The 15503-nt window shown below is 44.6% G+C and overlaps 1 protein-coding gene across 2 annotated transcripts in view; it reads right to left on the bottom strand.

The window, feature by feature from the left end:
• The window catches only part of UGGT1 (UDP-glucose glycoprotein glucosyltransferase 1), a gene marked incomplete at its 5' end in the record, with an annotated part of 158791 nt that overhangs the window by 64083 nt on the left and 79205 nt on the right, over nt 1–15503 (bottom strand). Inside the window, 6 exons of one of the 2 annotated variants that reach the window (XM_082251306.1) lie at nt 1190–1285; nt 3975–4105; nt 4226–4357; nt 10395–10601; nt 14116–14210; nt 14504–14527. In XM_082251306.1, coding sequence (XP_082107432.1) covers nt 1190–1285; nt 3975–4105; nt 4226–4357; nt 10395–10601; nt 14116–14210; nt 14504–14527 — 685 coding nt within the window. The remainder of the gene's footprint in view (nt 1–1189; nt 1286–3974; nt 4106–4225; nt 4358–10394; nt 10602–14115; nt 14211–14503; nt 14528–15503) is intronic. The other variant, XM_082251307.1, reaches the window with a different exon arrangement.

Genomic DNA, 15503 nt, shown 5'->3' with positions numbered 1-15503 from the left:
ATAAAAATAATTTTCAAAAAAAAAAAAAGGGATTGTAAAGGCAGAAGGTTTTTTTATCTTAAAGAATTCTATGCATTAAGATAAAAGAAATTCTCTGTACAGCAGCCCTCCTAATACTTACCTGAGCCCTCCTTTACCCAGTGATGTTGCAGGAGTGTCTCAGCTGTCCGGGACTCCCCTCCTCAATGGCTGAGACAGCGTGGGGCGATTGGCTCCTGTTGCTGTCAATCAAAGTCAGTCACCCAATGAGGAGAAAGAGGGGGCGGGCCAGGTTGCAGCTCTGTGTCTGAATGGACACAGGGAGCTGTGACTCGGCTTGGGTTCCCCCATAGCATGCTGCTTACTGTGGGGGCACTCAACAGGAGGAAGGGGCCAGGAGCACAGAAGAGGGACCCCAGAAGAGGAGGACCAGAGCAAAACCAACTGCACAGAGGAGGTAAGTATAACATGTTTGTTGTTTAAAATAAAAAAGACTTTACCATCACTTTAATATCTAACCAGAACCACATGAACCCACAGCAGAAGATGCTTCCAGTATGGTGCGCTTTATAGATCCTAACAGCTCTTGTCAGACTGAGCATGTTTTCTGTGGTATTATGTGCCCACTGTAGAAATAGCTTTTTGGAACTAAAAAGTTATTGGTGATTTAAAGCAAACCGGTATGTCTTAATAAAAGTAAAAAAAAAAATAATATGAACAAAAAAATTAAAAAAATAACAATTTCTAAAAACAGGCTCTTCTTGCCTTTACCCTTATTAAATGAAGAAAATGCATGAAATTGTATACATCCACAAAATCTACTATATCTACTGGATCACAATTATAATCATTATGCTTAGAGAAGTTGGTATGAAGATGATACATGTTTGCCTCATGGACCGACACTCTCACTAGTCTTTGGCTAAAGATCATTCAGTTTGGCTTTAATGTATGCACCAAAGAAACATTTTTCATCCCTCTCCCTTTCCCTCCTCTATCTAGTCTCACCCTTTACTAATTTCCTTTTTTTTAATTATAATTGCTACATATGTTGTTATGTACCAACATTGATGCAGTTTTTTGTTTCTAAAAACTTGAAAACTTATTTGACAAATAAAAATTAGAAACATTACATATTAATTCATATAATTGCCCTAATTAATAAGTAATATGGCTCTATCTAGTACCATACTGATAAACAGCACCTCACCTGTACTCATCTTCATTTATCAGGTAATCAATTCTCCCTTCACCTTTTGGTTGGGAGGATAAAAGAGAATCCACTCTCATGACCAAATCACTGGCACTGCAAAGAAAAGGCGTGTCAAGGGTTAATACTCATGGACATATGCATAAAGTGGTGAACACAAGGATTCTGTCACAGAAATAAAACTTTTATAGAACTTTTCTCAAACTTACTGAGACATATGCAGCATAGATCTGGATAATAACAAAGCAGAAGTAGACAAACAAAACTGATGAGGGTAGAGCAGTGGTTCTCAACTCCTGTCCTCAGGACCCACTAACAGGCCAGGTTTGCAGGATAACTGAAATACAACACAGGTGATATAATTTGCTGCTCAGTGATTGCAGTATTCTAGTCTGCATCTTCCAAAGGTAATACTTAAAATGTGGCCTGTTAGTGGGTCCTGAGGACCAGGGGTTGAGAACCACTGGGGTAGAGGGTTTAAGGGGGCATTTTGGAGGGGATTCCAAGAGGATGATAATAAATGAAGAATGAAAATTGAGGACAAATAATTACACAACCACTATTAATACCCATCTTTAGCAGATGATGTGAAGCCAGTGTCTGATCTGGCTTAGTCATGCAATAACATAATGAGAAAGAATTCTATATTCTATAATTAGGGGAATGGAAGGCATCAGCTATGAGGAAAGACTACAAGCACTCAACTTATTCTCTCTGGAGAAGAGACGCTTGAGGGGGGATATGATATCAATGTACAAATACTGTACTGGTGATGACCATAGCATAAGCAATAAACTTTTCAGAGTAAGGGAATTTAACCACCTCCCACCCAGGCCATTGTACATATACGGCCGGGTGGGAGTCTCGTCCTTCTGATCGGACGTTCCGGAACGTCCTTCAGAAGGAGAGAGATTGCGCCACCGCGGGCACAAGCAGCGGCGCGATCTCGATGTGCCTGTGTCCCTAGGACACAGAGCAACAAGATGCGGCAGGAGGGCCCTGTGATTGGCCCTCCTGATCACATGACGGCTGTGTCCAATCACAACCGTCATGTAATGTCAATACAGCCGTTGTAACGGCTTCGATCTCTTCTCCTCCTGACAGATCCTGTCAGTGAGGAGAAGAGGAGAGGATCGGTGCTGCAGCCGGGGGGATCAGTGAGTATTTCTAATTACTCACTGATCACAGGGGGGTCTGTGCTGGTAATCAGATGGTTGATTACCAGTGCAGCCCTGGGGGGAGGGGGTGCCACTAGAGCCACCAGGGATGCCCACCCATAACCACCAGGGATGCCCACCATGGCCACCAGGGATGGCAAACAGGGCTCAGAGAGCCTGCCAGTGGTGCCCCCCTATCAGTGCTGCCCACCAATGCCATCTATTAGTGCTGCCCACCAGTGCCCGTTATTGCCATCTATCAGTGCCGCCCACCAGTGCCCATTATTTCCCATCAGTGCTGCCTATCAGTGCCCCCATCAGTGCCGCCCATCAGTGCCACCTATCAGTGCCCATCAGTGCCGCCTGTCAGTGCCGCCGATCAGTCCCCATCAGTGCTGCCTATCAGTGCCGATCAGCACTGCCTATCAGTGCCCACCAATGCTGCATATCAGTGCCACATATCAGTGCCCATCAGTGCTGCATATCAGTGCTACCTATCAGTGCCCATCAGTGCTGCATATCAGTGCCACCCCATCAGTGTCTCCTCATCAGTGCCTGTCAGTGCGGCGTCATCAGTGCTCATCAGTGCAGGAAAAAACGTATCTATTCACAAAATTTTATAACCTAAACAAAAAACTTTTTTTTTTTTTTTCAAACTTTTCGGTCTTTTTTTTATTTGTGCACCAAAAAAGAAAAAACCTGGCGGTGATCAAATACCACCAAAAGAAAGCTCTATTTGTGGGTAAAAAATGACATACATTTGGTGTAGGTACAGTGTTGCATGACCGCGCAATTGTCATTCAAAATGCAACAGCGCTAAAAGCTGAAAATTGGTCTGGGAAGGAAGGGGGTTTAAAGCCCCGTACACACGTACCGATCGTCGGCCGAACGATCGGCCGTCTTTTGTCCGAGGGCTGTCATGTCTGTTGAAAAGTGCTAAAGACTGCACACTAATTTTGTCGGCCAACAACAGCCGACTGCAGAAGTGATGTCATGTGATGGTTAACTTTCCTTGTCTTTTTTCTTTTCTGAGCATGCCCAGTCTTGCAAATCTGCTGTTTGTCGGCCGAAATCTGTACTGACTGGCAAACAATCAGCCGTTCTGGTGTTGGCCAACAAAAATTTTAATGCTTGCACGACAGATTCTGTTCGGCCGAAAATGCGCTGTCGGAAGCATCACACTAACAAGCCTACAATCGGCCGATCGATCGTCGGCCAAATATTTACGGCCGACAATCGGTACGCGTGTACGGGGCTTAAATGCCCAGTATTGAGGTAGTTAATAAGACACAGGGCCACTCACTAAAACTAGAAGAAAAACGGTTTAACCTTAAACTACGTAGGGGGTTCTTTTCTGTCAGAGCGGTAAGGATGTGGAATTTCCTTCCACAAGCAGTGGTGTCAGCAGGGAGCATCGATAGTTTCAAAAAGCTATTAGATGGGCACCTTAAAGACCACAGCATACAGGTATACAATGTACGGTTAGCAGCAAACACACACACATTATGGGTTGAACTGGGTGGACTGATGTCTTTTTTCAACCTCACTATGTAACTATTTAATATAGATGATTTGTGAGGGAAAGCCAAGACAAAGACAAAGGTATAGGTCACTAAACAGAAGCTTACTGATCTTCCTCCACTCCTAGCTTCAGGATGTGGGATTTGATCTTCTGTGCAGAGGTCTTCAAAACTAGGTTCTCCAGGAGATGAAAGTCATCTTGGTTAAAAATTTCTTCATCCTTAAGGGGTCCAATCACCTGCACCAAAAAAGACAAGGGGTTGTCTATACTGGAAGTAACTAAAAATTGTTCTAGAACAGATAAGAGTGACAGTGCTGTAGAAAGTACATGCAAAACTTGTCATTCATACATACTTACTCTCCCATTAGCAATAACAGCCCGTTCTCCTTTCTTTAATTTCAGAACATTCCGACAGTATGCAGCATGGGATAGTATAAAATCCACTTTAGGGGAGTCATAGGCTTCCTGGAACAGACTGACATCCATTCCCTGATGAGTGGGAAAAAATATATATTTAAAGCATGGTTAGTGTATATACCACATTCATGAAAATCCTATAAGGTATTTTTCACAGCCTATATGTCGCTAACTATGGGCTGTTGTACACCATCAATACTCAGGGCCACTGATAGAAATCTTGGGGCCCCATACAGCCTACCTGACAGGGTCCCCTTAAGCCTCACCCATGGGCCCCCCCCCCTGGTTCCTTCCTAGACCCCGCCTTGAAACAAATACCTGCAGAACAATGTATATATACTGATCCTGTGCAGTGCAACCGCGCTGTAGCAGTAAATATGCTACAGGGCGGTCGGTAACTGGTGAAGATCATCAGGATTATGATAACACACAGGCAGTAGGCACTCTATCATGGTTGTGGCTGGCAGTCCTCTGTCACAGTGTGTCACATCCAAGAAAAGAAAGACTCGCTGCTCCAGGTGAGAAAAGGGAAGCCCAATGATGCTAACGGGTGCCCGCCTCGGCTCTCCTCCCCATACAATAATAAAAAAGAATTGGCCGCACTCCAAGCTGCATCCAGATTCCATTTATTGGACGAACATCCCAAGTGTTTAAACAGTGTACAGGTAGACGCATTTCACACACTAGCAGGTGTTTCATCACCATGTAATGAATAAGCACACCTGCTAGTGTGTGAAACGCGTCTACCTGTACACTGTTGTAACACTTGGAATGTTTGTCCAATAAATCGAATCTGGATGCAGCTTGGAGTGCGGTCAATTCTTTTTTATTACAGTGTGTCACATGACATGGCTGTTGGGTACTTACCTTGTTAACCTATTACCAATACGCTAACAAAATCAGCACCCAACAGCCATGTCATGTGACACACTGTAACAGATCCAGCCAGAGCCATGATAGAGTGCCTGCTGCCTGTGTGTATGGTACCATCCATGCAATAATGTGCTTCAGAGACAGTGCCATCAATACCAGAATGTGCTGCAGAGACAGTGCCATTCATGCCAATGCCAGAATGTGCTGCAGACAGAAACAGTGCCACCCATGCTAATGCCATAATGTGCTGCAAACAGAGACAATGCCATCCATGCCCATGCCATAATGTATGTGCTGCAGAGACAGTGCCATCCATGCCCATGCCATAATGTATGTGCTGCAGAGACAGTGCCATCCATGCCAATGCCATGTATGTATGTGTTGCAAAGAAAGTGTCATCCATGCCAACATGCATGTGCTGCAGAGACAGTGCCATCTATGCCGATGCCATGTATGTGCTGCAGAGACAGTGCCATCCATGCGAATGCCATAATGTATGTGCTGCACAGACAGTGCCATCCATGCCAATGCAATAATGTATGTGCTGCAGAGACAGTGCCATGCATGCCGATACCATAATGTATGTGCAGCAGAGACAATGCCATCCATGCAGATGCCATAATGTATGTGCTGCACAGACAGTGCCATCCATGCCAATGCCATAATGTATGTGCTGCACAGACAGTGCCATCCATGCCAATGCCATAATATATGTGCTGCAAAGACTGTGCCATCCATGCCGATGCCATAATATATGTGCTGCACAGACTGTGCCATCCATGCCGATGCCATAATGTATGTGCTGCAGAGACAGTGCCATCCATGCCAATGCCATAATGTATGTGCTGCAGAGACAGTGCCATCCATGCAGATGCCATAATGTATGTGCTGCAAAGACAGTGCCATCCATGCCAATGCCATAATGTATGTGCTGCAGAGACAGTGCTATCTATGCCAATGCTATAATGTATGTGCTGCAGAGACAGTGCCATCCATGCTGATGACATATTGTATGTGCTACAGAGACAGTGCCATCCATGCCAATGCCATGTATGTGCTGCAGAGACAGTGCCCCCCCCCCAAACCAATGTCATGTACGTGCTGCAGAGACAGTGCCCCCCATGCCAATGCCCTGTATGTGCTGTAGAGACAGTGCCATCCATGCCGATGGCATATTGTATGTGCTGCAGAGACAGCGTCATCCATGCCGATGCCATAATGCATGTGCTGCAGAGACAGTGCCATCCATGCTGATGACATATTGTATGTGCTGCAGAGACAGTGCCATCCATGCCAATGCCATGTATGTGCTGCAGAGACAGTGCCCCCCCCCCAAACCAATGTCATGTACGTGCTGCAGAGACAGTGCCCCCCCCCATGCCAATGCCCTGTATGTGCTGTAGAGACAGTGCCATCCATGCCGATGGCATATTGTATGTGCTGCAGAGACAGTGTCATCCATGCCGATGCCATAATGCATGTGCTGCAGAGACAGTGCCATCCATGCCAATGCCATGTATGTGCTGCAGAGACAGTGCCCCCCCCCCCATACCAATGTCATGCACATGCTGCAGAGAAAGTGCCCCCCCCCCCCATGCCAAATCCATGTATGTGCAGCAGAGACAGTCCCCCCCCCCCATGCCAATTCCATATATGTGTGGCAGAGACAGTGCCCCCCATGCCAATTCCATGTATGTGCGGCAGAGACAGTGCCCCCCCATGCCAATGCCAAAATGTGCAGTATCTCACAAAAGTGAATATACCCCTCTCATTTTTGTAAATACTTTATTATATCTTTTCATGTGACAACACTGAAGAAATGACACTTTGCTAAAATGTAAAGTAGTGAGTGTACAGCTTGTATAACAGTGTAAATTTGCTGTCCCCTCAAAATAACTCAACACACGGCCATTAATGTCTAAACCGCTGGCAACAAAAGTGAGTACACCTCTAAATGAAAATGTCCAAATTGGGCCTAAAGTGTCAATATTTTGTGTGGCCACCATTATTTTCCAGCACTGCCTTAACTCTATTGGGCATGGAGTTCACTAGAGCTTCACAGGTTGCCACTGGAGTCCTCTTCCACTCCTCCATGACAACATCAGGAAGCTGGTGGATGTTGGAGACCTTGCACTCCTCCACCTTTCGCTTGAGGATGCCCCACAGATGCTCAATAGGGTTTAGGTTTGGAGACATGCTTGGCCAGTCCATCACCTTTACCCTCAGCTTCATTAACAAGGCAGTGGTCATCTTGGGGGTGTGTTTGGGGTCTTTATCATGTTGGAATACTGCCCTGCGGCTCAGTCTCCAAAGGGAGGAGATCATGCTCCGCTTCAATATGTCACAGTACATGTTGGCATTCAATGTTCCCTCAATAAAGTGTAGCTCCCCAGTGCCGGCAGCACTTATGCAGCCCCAGACCCTGACACTCCAACCACAATGCTGGACTGTAGGCAAGACACACTTGTCTTTTTACTCCTCACCTGGTTGCCACCACACACGCCTGACACCATCTGAACCTATTACATTTATCTTGGTCTCATCAGACCACAGAACACGGTTCTAGTAATCCATGTCCTTAGTCTGCTTGTCTTTAGCAAACTGTTTGCAGGCTTTCTTGTGCTTCATCTTGAGAAGAGGCTTCCTTCTGGGAGGACAGCCATGCAGACCAATCAGATGCAGTGTGCGGCATGTGGTCTGAGCACTGATAGGCTGAAACCCCACCCCTTTAACCTCTGCAGCAATGCTGGCAGCACTCATATATCCATTTCCCAAAAACAATATCTGGATATGATGCTGAGCGCGTGCACTCAACTTCTTTGATCGACCATGGCAAGGCCTGTTCTGAGTGGAACCTGTCCTGTTAAACCACTGTATGGTCTTGGCCACCATGCTACAGCTCAGTTTCAGGGACTTGGCAATCTTCTTATAGCTTAGGCTAGAGCAACAGTTGTTTGTTTTTTTTTCAGATCCTCAGAGAGTTCTTTGCCATGAGGTGCCATGTTGAACTTCCAGTGACCAGTATGAGAGAGTGAGAGTGATAACACCAAATTTAACACACCTGCTCCCCATTCACACCTGAGACCTTGTAACACTAATGAGTCACATGACACTGGGGAGGGAAAATAGATAATTAGGCCATACTTTGACATTTTCACTTAGGGGTGTACTCACTTTTGTTGCCAGCGGTTTAGACATGAATTGCTGTGTGTTGAGTTATTTTGAGGGGACAGCAAATTTACACTGTTATACAAGCTGTAAGTCACTACTTTACATTGCAGCAAAGTGTCATTTCTTCAGTGTTGTCACATGAAAAGATATAATAAAATATTTTCCAAAATGTGAGGGGTGTACTCACTTTTGTGAGATACTGTATGTACTGCAGACAGATACAGTGTAATCATGTATTATATTTTGTATGAATCACCCCCAAGCAAGCACACCTGTGTTAGGCACTGGCAGCCCCACTAACCTCTTCCCCTTAGTTCCTGCTGCTGCCTGGACAAATATGTCAGCTGAGCTACCTCCTCTGCCGCCACTGCAGTTCGCCTCACAGCTTCCAGTCTCAGGTCAAGTGGGGAGCAGAGCTGAGCGCCGTGAGCGGAGGAAGATAGATCACTCTGCCAGGGAAGGCAATATGCAGGCAGACGGCCAGGACTTAAATCTCAGCCAAGAACAACATGCGGAGTGGGCGCGGGACTGACATGCGCCCGAAACAGAAGTAGTAGTCCCTCCCACTGAAAAAGGAAAAACACACCCAGCTTAGTCAGTAGGAAGGGAAGAGGGTGGGGGTGCTGGTGTTAATAATTCAGAAAGGCTTTTTTTATTATTCTGCACTGTGTTTTTGATTTGAGATTGCCTGGGCCCCCCTGCTGAGCTGATGACTCCAGGCCTGGTACAACAGGGCTGTTTGTACTGGCTTATCAGCGTCCCTGTCAATACTATTCTCACAGTGTCCACCTCTGTTATTATAATGTCAAACCACCTGACAAATGATTTTATCTCTCTTTTTTTGTCAGCTGTTTTGGTTCCTGGAGTTGCACAGTTGCCATTTTGTTTATGCATAATGAGGGGTGGAATGAATGAACACTCAAGCAGTAAACGCATCTCACCTTTAAGCGTGTCAAGCATTTTTTCTGCCCAAAACTCCTCTCCTGAGCGTACTGGTAATGACTTTTAATTTCAGCATGTAAATAAGCCGCTTCTTATACCTACATAAATACGTATGTGTGCATGCATAACTTAAAGGTGCTGCTACAGGCTGAGAAAAATGTCAAATACCCGTAATAGAGGTGCTTTTTAAAATGTTTCTAAAGCCTCAAGTTTTTTTTACCTTAGTGCATTTATGTGCTAAAGGTTAAAAAACCTTCTGTGACACAGACTCTCCCCCTCACCCCACTTATACTTACCTGAGCCCCATCGCGATCCAGTGCTGTGCATGAGAGCGCGGCTCTCCTGGCTTTGTCCCTCCTCCCTGGGCAGATTGATAGCAGCGGGAGTCATTGGCTCCTGTTCCTGTCAATCAACTCCAGTGATGGGGGCGGGATCAAGTCCCCCTGTCTGCGTCAATGGATGCAGAAGCTGGGCTCAAAAGTGAACATGCACGAGTGCCCCCATGAGAATCTGTTTTCATACTGGGAGCACCAGCAAGAGAGGAGGAGCCAGAAGAGCCAGTGAGGGAACCTAGAATAGGAGGGTGGGGCCGCTCTGTGCAATTCTTTTGCAAAGAGCAGGTAAGTATAGACATGTTTGTTATTAAAAAAATATATATTATTTCCTTTACAACCATTTTAAGCCCTATGTGCATGAGCCCTTCTGGTAAAAGCAATAAAACATGCTGGAATGAAAAATTGAAAAGAAAACTAAAAACAGGAAGAGAGTTAGTAAAGTATATCAGGGACAAGGTAATGCATAGTGTGATTTTCACCAGCTGCATGTCCAATTCAAGTGCTTCTAATGATAAAGGCAATCTATAGATGAATTAAATGATCTTTGGCTATTCTTTTCACAGTGCAAGCACCAAACCTAGAATAGCACTGCATCCAGAGTATTTGTTATGGCAGCAGCCAAGGCTTGGTTATTTTCTGTAAGATGGGAGGACTTCTCTGTATATTGTTTTTAACATTTAAGGGGTAATTCTGAGATTCAAATAGCACTGCAGTTACATTATGAAGCTCAAGATTAGTATAATAAACATATTATTCAAAATGTAGCCGCATGGTACTTTTACACATACCCCAACAGCAAATCCAGTAATGTCCTGGCCAGCCTCCAGCGCTCGGGCATTCTCTTCTTTGATGATTTTGGTGATAAAGTTCTTGGCATGGTTAGAGCTTTGGGTTTGTAGCGTTGTCCAGATGGCTCTGCCAATACGTGTGGTCTTGGAAGAGGGATCTACGCTGGGATTATTGATCATGCCAATTCTGACATTGTTACTTGTTTTCTGAAAAAAAAAAAAACAATAGAGGAAATAAAAAACAAGAACACCAACATAGCAAGATCTCACACACTTGTATTACATTCCAAAGAAATCAGTTCACGCCTTAGCAGATAGGGGCAGTTGCAAAACGCATTTCACTTATCACTTAAAGCCTTCATACGATAAATAACAAACTGATAGTAGAAGCAGCTATCAAAACATATCTGTAACAGCAGAGATTCTCACCTTAGTGGCTTCCCTAGGCTCCAGCAATTTCTAGTAGCATAGACTAGGCACACTCCAGACTATGAAATACAAACTTTTGTTTGCTGCCATTTTCCAGTTCAGATTTAAATTTGACTGGTTAATGTGAGACACTTTACGCTTAAGACAAATAGCAAATGCTGAAAATGCTGGTACCAGGGAGACAGGATGCACTCTGCCAGGAGAAGAGCACTCAAGGTTTCCAGACAAAAAGGTAAGTATTGCAGAATTTTTATTTTTTTTTATTGTTTTACATTTTAACTACCTCCCACCCGGGCCATTGTACATATACGGCCGGGCGGGAGTCTCGTCCTTCTGAATGGACGTTCCGGAACGTCCTTCAGAAGGAGAGAGATCGCGCCGCTGCGGGCACGTGCAGCGGCGCGATCTCAATGTGCCTGTGTCCCTCGGACACAGAGCAACATCATTCGGCAGGAGGGCCCTGTGATTGGCCCTCCTGATCACATGACGGCTGTGTCCAATCACAGCCGTCATGTAATGTAAATAGAGCCGTTGTAACGGCTTCGATCTCTTCTCCTCCTGACAGATCCTGTCAGTGAGGAGAAGAGAGATGATCAGTGCTGCTGCAGGGGTGATCAGTGAGTATTTCTAATTACTCACTGATCACAGGGGGGGTCTGTGCTGGTAATCAGAACATTGATTACCAGTGTAGCCCTGGGGGGGGGGGGGGGGGCCACTAAGCCACCAGGGATGCCCACTCAGAGAGCCCCCCAGTGCCCTCCCTATCAGTGTTGCCCACCAATGCCATCTATAAGTGCTGCCCACCAGTGCCGTTATTGCCATCTATCAGTGCCACCCACCAGTGCCCATTATTGCCCACCAGTGCTGCCTATCAGTGTCCCCCATCAGTGCCGATCATTGCCGCCCAACAGTGCCACCTATCAGTGCCCATCAGTGCCGCCAATCAGTGCCCATCACAACTGCCTATAAGTGCCCATCAGCACTGCCTATCAGTGCCCACCAATGCTGCATATCAGTGCTATCTATCAGTGCCACATATCAGTGCCCATCAGTGCTGCATATCAGTGCCCATCAGTGCTGCATATCAGTGCCACCCCATCAGTGCCACCGCATCAGTGTCTCCTCATCAGTGCCTGAAAAAACATATCTATTTACAAAATTTTATAACCTAAACAAAAAAACTTTTTTTTTTTTTTTCAAACTTTTCAGTCTTTTTATTTGTGCACCAAAAAAGAAAAAACCTGACGGTGATCAAATACCACCAAAAGAAAGCTCTATTTGTGGGGAAAAAATGACACAAATTTGGTTTAGGTACAGTGTTGCATGACCGCGCAATTGTCATTCAAATTGCAACAGCGCTAAAAGCTGAAAATTGGTCTGGGAAGGAAGGGGGTTTAAGTGCCCGGTATTGAGGTGGTTAAAGGACATTTCTTGCTTGAAGCTCTAAAAGCAAATTAACTACCTCCAGTCCGGGCCTTTTTTGGCACTTTTTGTTCACATGTAACAATTAGTATTTTTTGCTAGAAAATTACTTAGAACGCCCAAAAATTATATAGATATTTTTTTTTTTTAAAGCAGAGGCCCTAGAGAATAAATTGCTGGGTTTTGCAAGTTTTTCACACAGTAGTTATTCAAACGCAATTTATTTGGGGAAAAAATTGATTTTTATAAGAACTTACCATAAAATCCTTTTCTTTGAAGTTCATTGAAAGACACAGCTCTGCTTAATCATAGACTATAGAGTTATGCTCCTCCCATTAGGGATAGGCACTAGGCAGAAAAAAGGCTTGTCCACGCCTATAGGGGCTGTCCCAGCCAGCATAACTCCTCAGGCTCTGCTATACTCAAACAGTTGTGTTGCAAGCAGTGACAGAAAAAGACCCCATACCTCAGAAGTAGAGGGGTGGGTGCTGCGTCTGTCCATGAACTTCAGAGAAAAGGATTTTACGGTAAGTTCTTAAAAAAATCTTACAATGGCCAAACATAGCCAACCAGGTAAAACAGAGCTCAACCTGAAACAACAGGAGCTCCCCCGGATTACAGCGAAGACTGAAGTCCCAGCATGGAGCTAGGTCCTATCCCTGTCACTAGGCAGAACAAACTGTTTGAGTATAGCAGAGCCTGAGGGGTTATGCCAGCTGGGACAGCCCCTATAGGCATGGACAAGCCTTTTTTCCGCCTAGTGCCTATCCCTAGTGGGAGGAGCATAACCCTATAGTCTATGATTAAGCAGAGCTGTGTCTGTCGATGAACGATGGAGAAATACACTTTTTTTTAATTTTGGTGAAACCAAAAGAAAAGAAAACAGATATAAAAAAAAACACACAAACAATAAAGAACAAAATTTGTTCGTAAGCTATAAAAGACAAAGTTACGCAAAGTAAATAGATACCAAACATTTCATGCTTTAAAATTAAGCATGAAGTAAATTTTACTACCCATAGGCAACATTTTAAAAGCTTTTACAAGTTACCACTTTAGATTTATTGGGGAGGTCTGGTGCTAGAATTATTGCCCACGATTTGACGTTCAAGGCTATATCTCACATGTGTGGGACGATCGCTGTTTGTGTGCGTGCGTGCGTGATCCCCTGACAAAGTCACATGGTATAGTGACGTAACGAGTAGGGAGGAAGAGCCGATGACATCACGCCGCAGAGCCATTTTGTTATGGGAGAGAAGGGGGAGAGGGGGACTTTAAGCACAATATCCCCTAAAGATATTTACTGTATGTATTATGGTCCTATAACAAAAAAATGCAATTAAAAAAAAAAAAAAAAATCACAGGCTACGTTCACCTTTTCATGAAAATTGCATATGCAATCAAGGGGCTCCAGTAGCTTTGAAAATTGTTGATTAATGTAATTACCATTCCTGTAAGCCTTTTGCGCTCCCCTCTTCCCAAAAGCTTGGCATAAAACTCCCAAAGTTAGCATTCCCTGATCCTGCCTTTTTGATAGAAGGTTTCAGTCATTGGGCACTCAGTGAGTGTTCTCACTCGTTGAAAACCCCACACATGCGCAGTGCATGCTCTTCTCTCTATCAAAGCGGCAGCTGAGCTTACAAAGGATCTGCATTACATTAAACAGTTATTTTCAAAGCTGCACAGTTTTAACTACTGGGGTCCCATGTCTGCAAAGGTAATAATCTGGAAAAAGTGAATTTAAGGTTTTAAAAAAAAATCTAGCCAAAGAAGACTCCGTATGTACGCCTAGGCATGTTTCTAACCTGCTCTTTGGACAGTAGATATGCTTAGCAGCCATAAACATGGTTTTGTTGGTTTGTGTACTTACCTGGTGTTTAATTGCATCATACAGAAGTTGCCGTCCGGATGGTTTATCAAAATCCCCAACAATCCAGAACGTGATGGGTCTCACAAATGAGTCATCTACAGCAATTACAGTAAGCAAGCCAACATGAGCATTTACAACTTTAAACTGATAAGGATAATAGGTATGTTTATTAAAACCCCTTAGCAACACTGCAGAACTTTGACTCTTAGTATTCTTTCATTATCTCCCACACTTTAACTGTGGTAAGTATAATGTGCCCAGAGTTGGGCTTTAACCATGTGACATGAATAGGCATTAAGCTATTGATTAGGGCAGGTCCATAAAGAGCTTTGGTTAAATGACTCTCATGCAGAAACATATGCTGCATAACTATGTGAATGCTGATTACCATAAATTTCCTTGGAGGACATTCCTGGGCCAGACAGAAAACGAGACATAAGAAAAGAGAGAAAAAAACATTATCACTGCAACAGAAAAAAAAGCTTCATACACAAATATGTATGAGAAGAAAGCACACCAAGCATGAAACTGCAGATAAACACTGCATAGCCACTATTCTAAACTTGAATATATTATTGTGCAGGAATTTCAAGGCCAAGACAAATGCCCCACAAAAAGTAACAATGACTCTGCAAGTTCACCTGGTCTCAGTATTTGCATAAGATTAGGGTAATCAGTATTTGCATAAATTAGGGTGCAAGTCACAATCTAATGTCTCTAATGTCACCTTGTCATTAATGCTGTCCTATGAGATCTCAGGAGGTACCAGCAGCTCTGGCAGAGCTATACAGGAACAATTGGGCACCTTATGGTGCAGTGTATACAACACTATGGGCCTCATTTAAAAAAGACAGTGCTATAACCACCTCAACTGCCACTGAACATCAACACTGAACATTTAGTGTCCATTCACACTACCGCGACTTGTCAGGCGACTTGTCAGCCTGACAAGTCGCGGTCGGTCGCGGTCCATGCAGTGCTACAGGACCCGTTCTAATAGGAGCGACACAAGTCGCTTCGACTTGGAAAAAGGGTCCTGTACTACTTCGGGGCGACCTCGGAGCGACTTGCATAGACATTCATTATATGAAGTCCGTGCAAGTTACGCCGAAGTCGCGGTGCACGAGACTTCATGGGTCGCCCCCGAAGTCGTGCAGAAGTTGTGCCGCTGCAGTGTGAATGCGGTCTTAAAGTTCTATTTGTAAACAAGCAGAGCGCAGTGTGGAGCGTGTGATGTTCAAAGGTGAGTTTTCTATCACAGAGAGATATACCATGAAGTGCCAGTTCACATTTCTGCGATGCGGGAACGCTGCGAATATACAGCGTGTTCCCGCATCGCATCCACACCCCTGGCAGTTCACACTGCCATATGCAATACGCTGGGGGTG

This window comes from Pelophylax lessonae, assembly GCF_965119305.1.
Source record: "Pelophylax lessonae genome assembly, chromosome: 3".
NCBI lineage: Eukaryota > Metazoa > Chordata > Amphibia > Anura > Ranidae > Pelophylax > Pelophylax lessonae.
The sequence above is the reverse complement of the archived record's forward strand: the minus strand, read 5'-3'. Positions and strand labels throughout refer to the sequence as shown.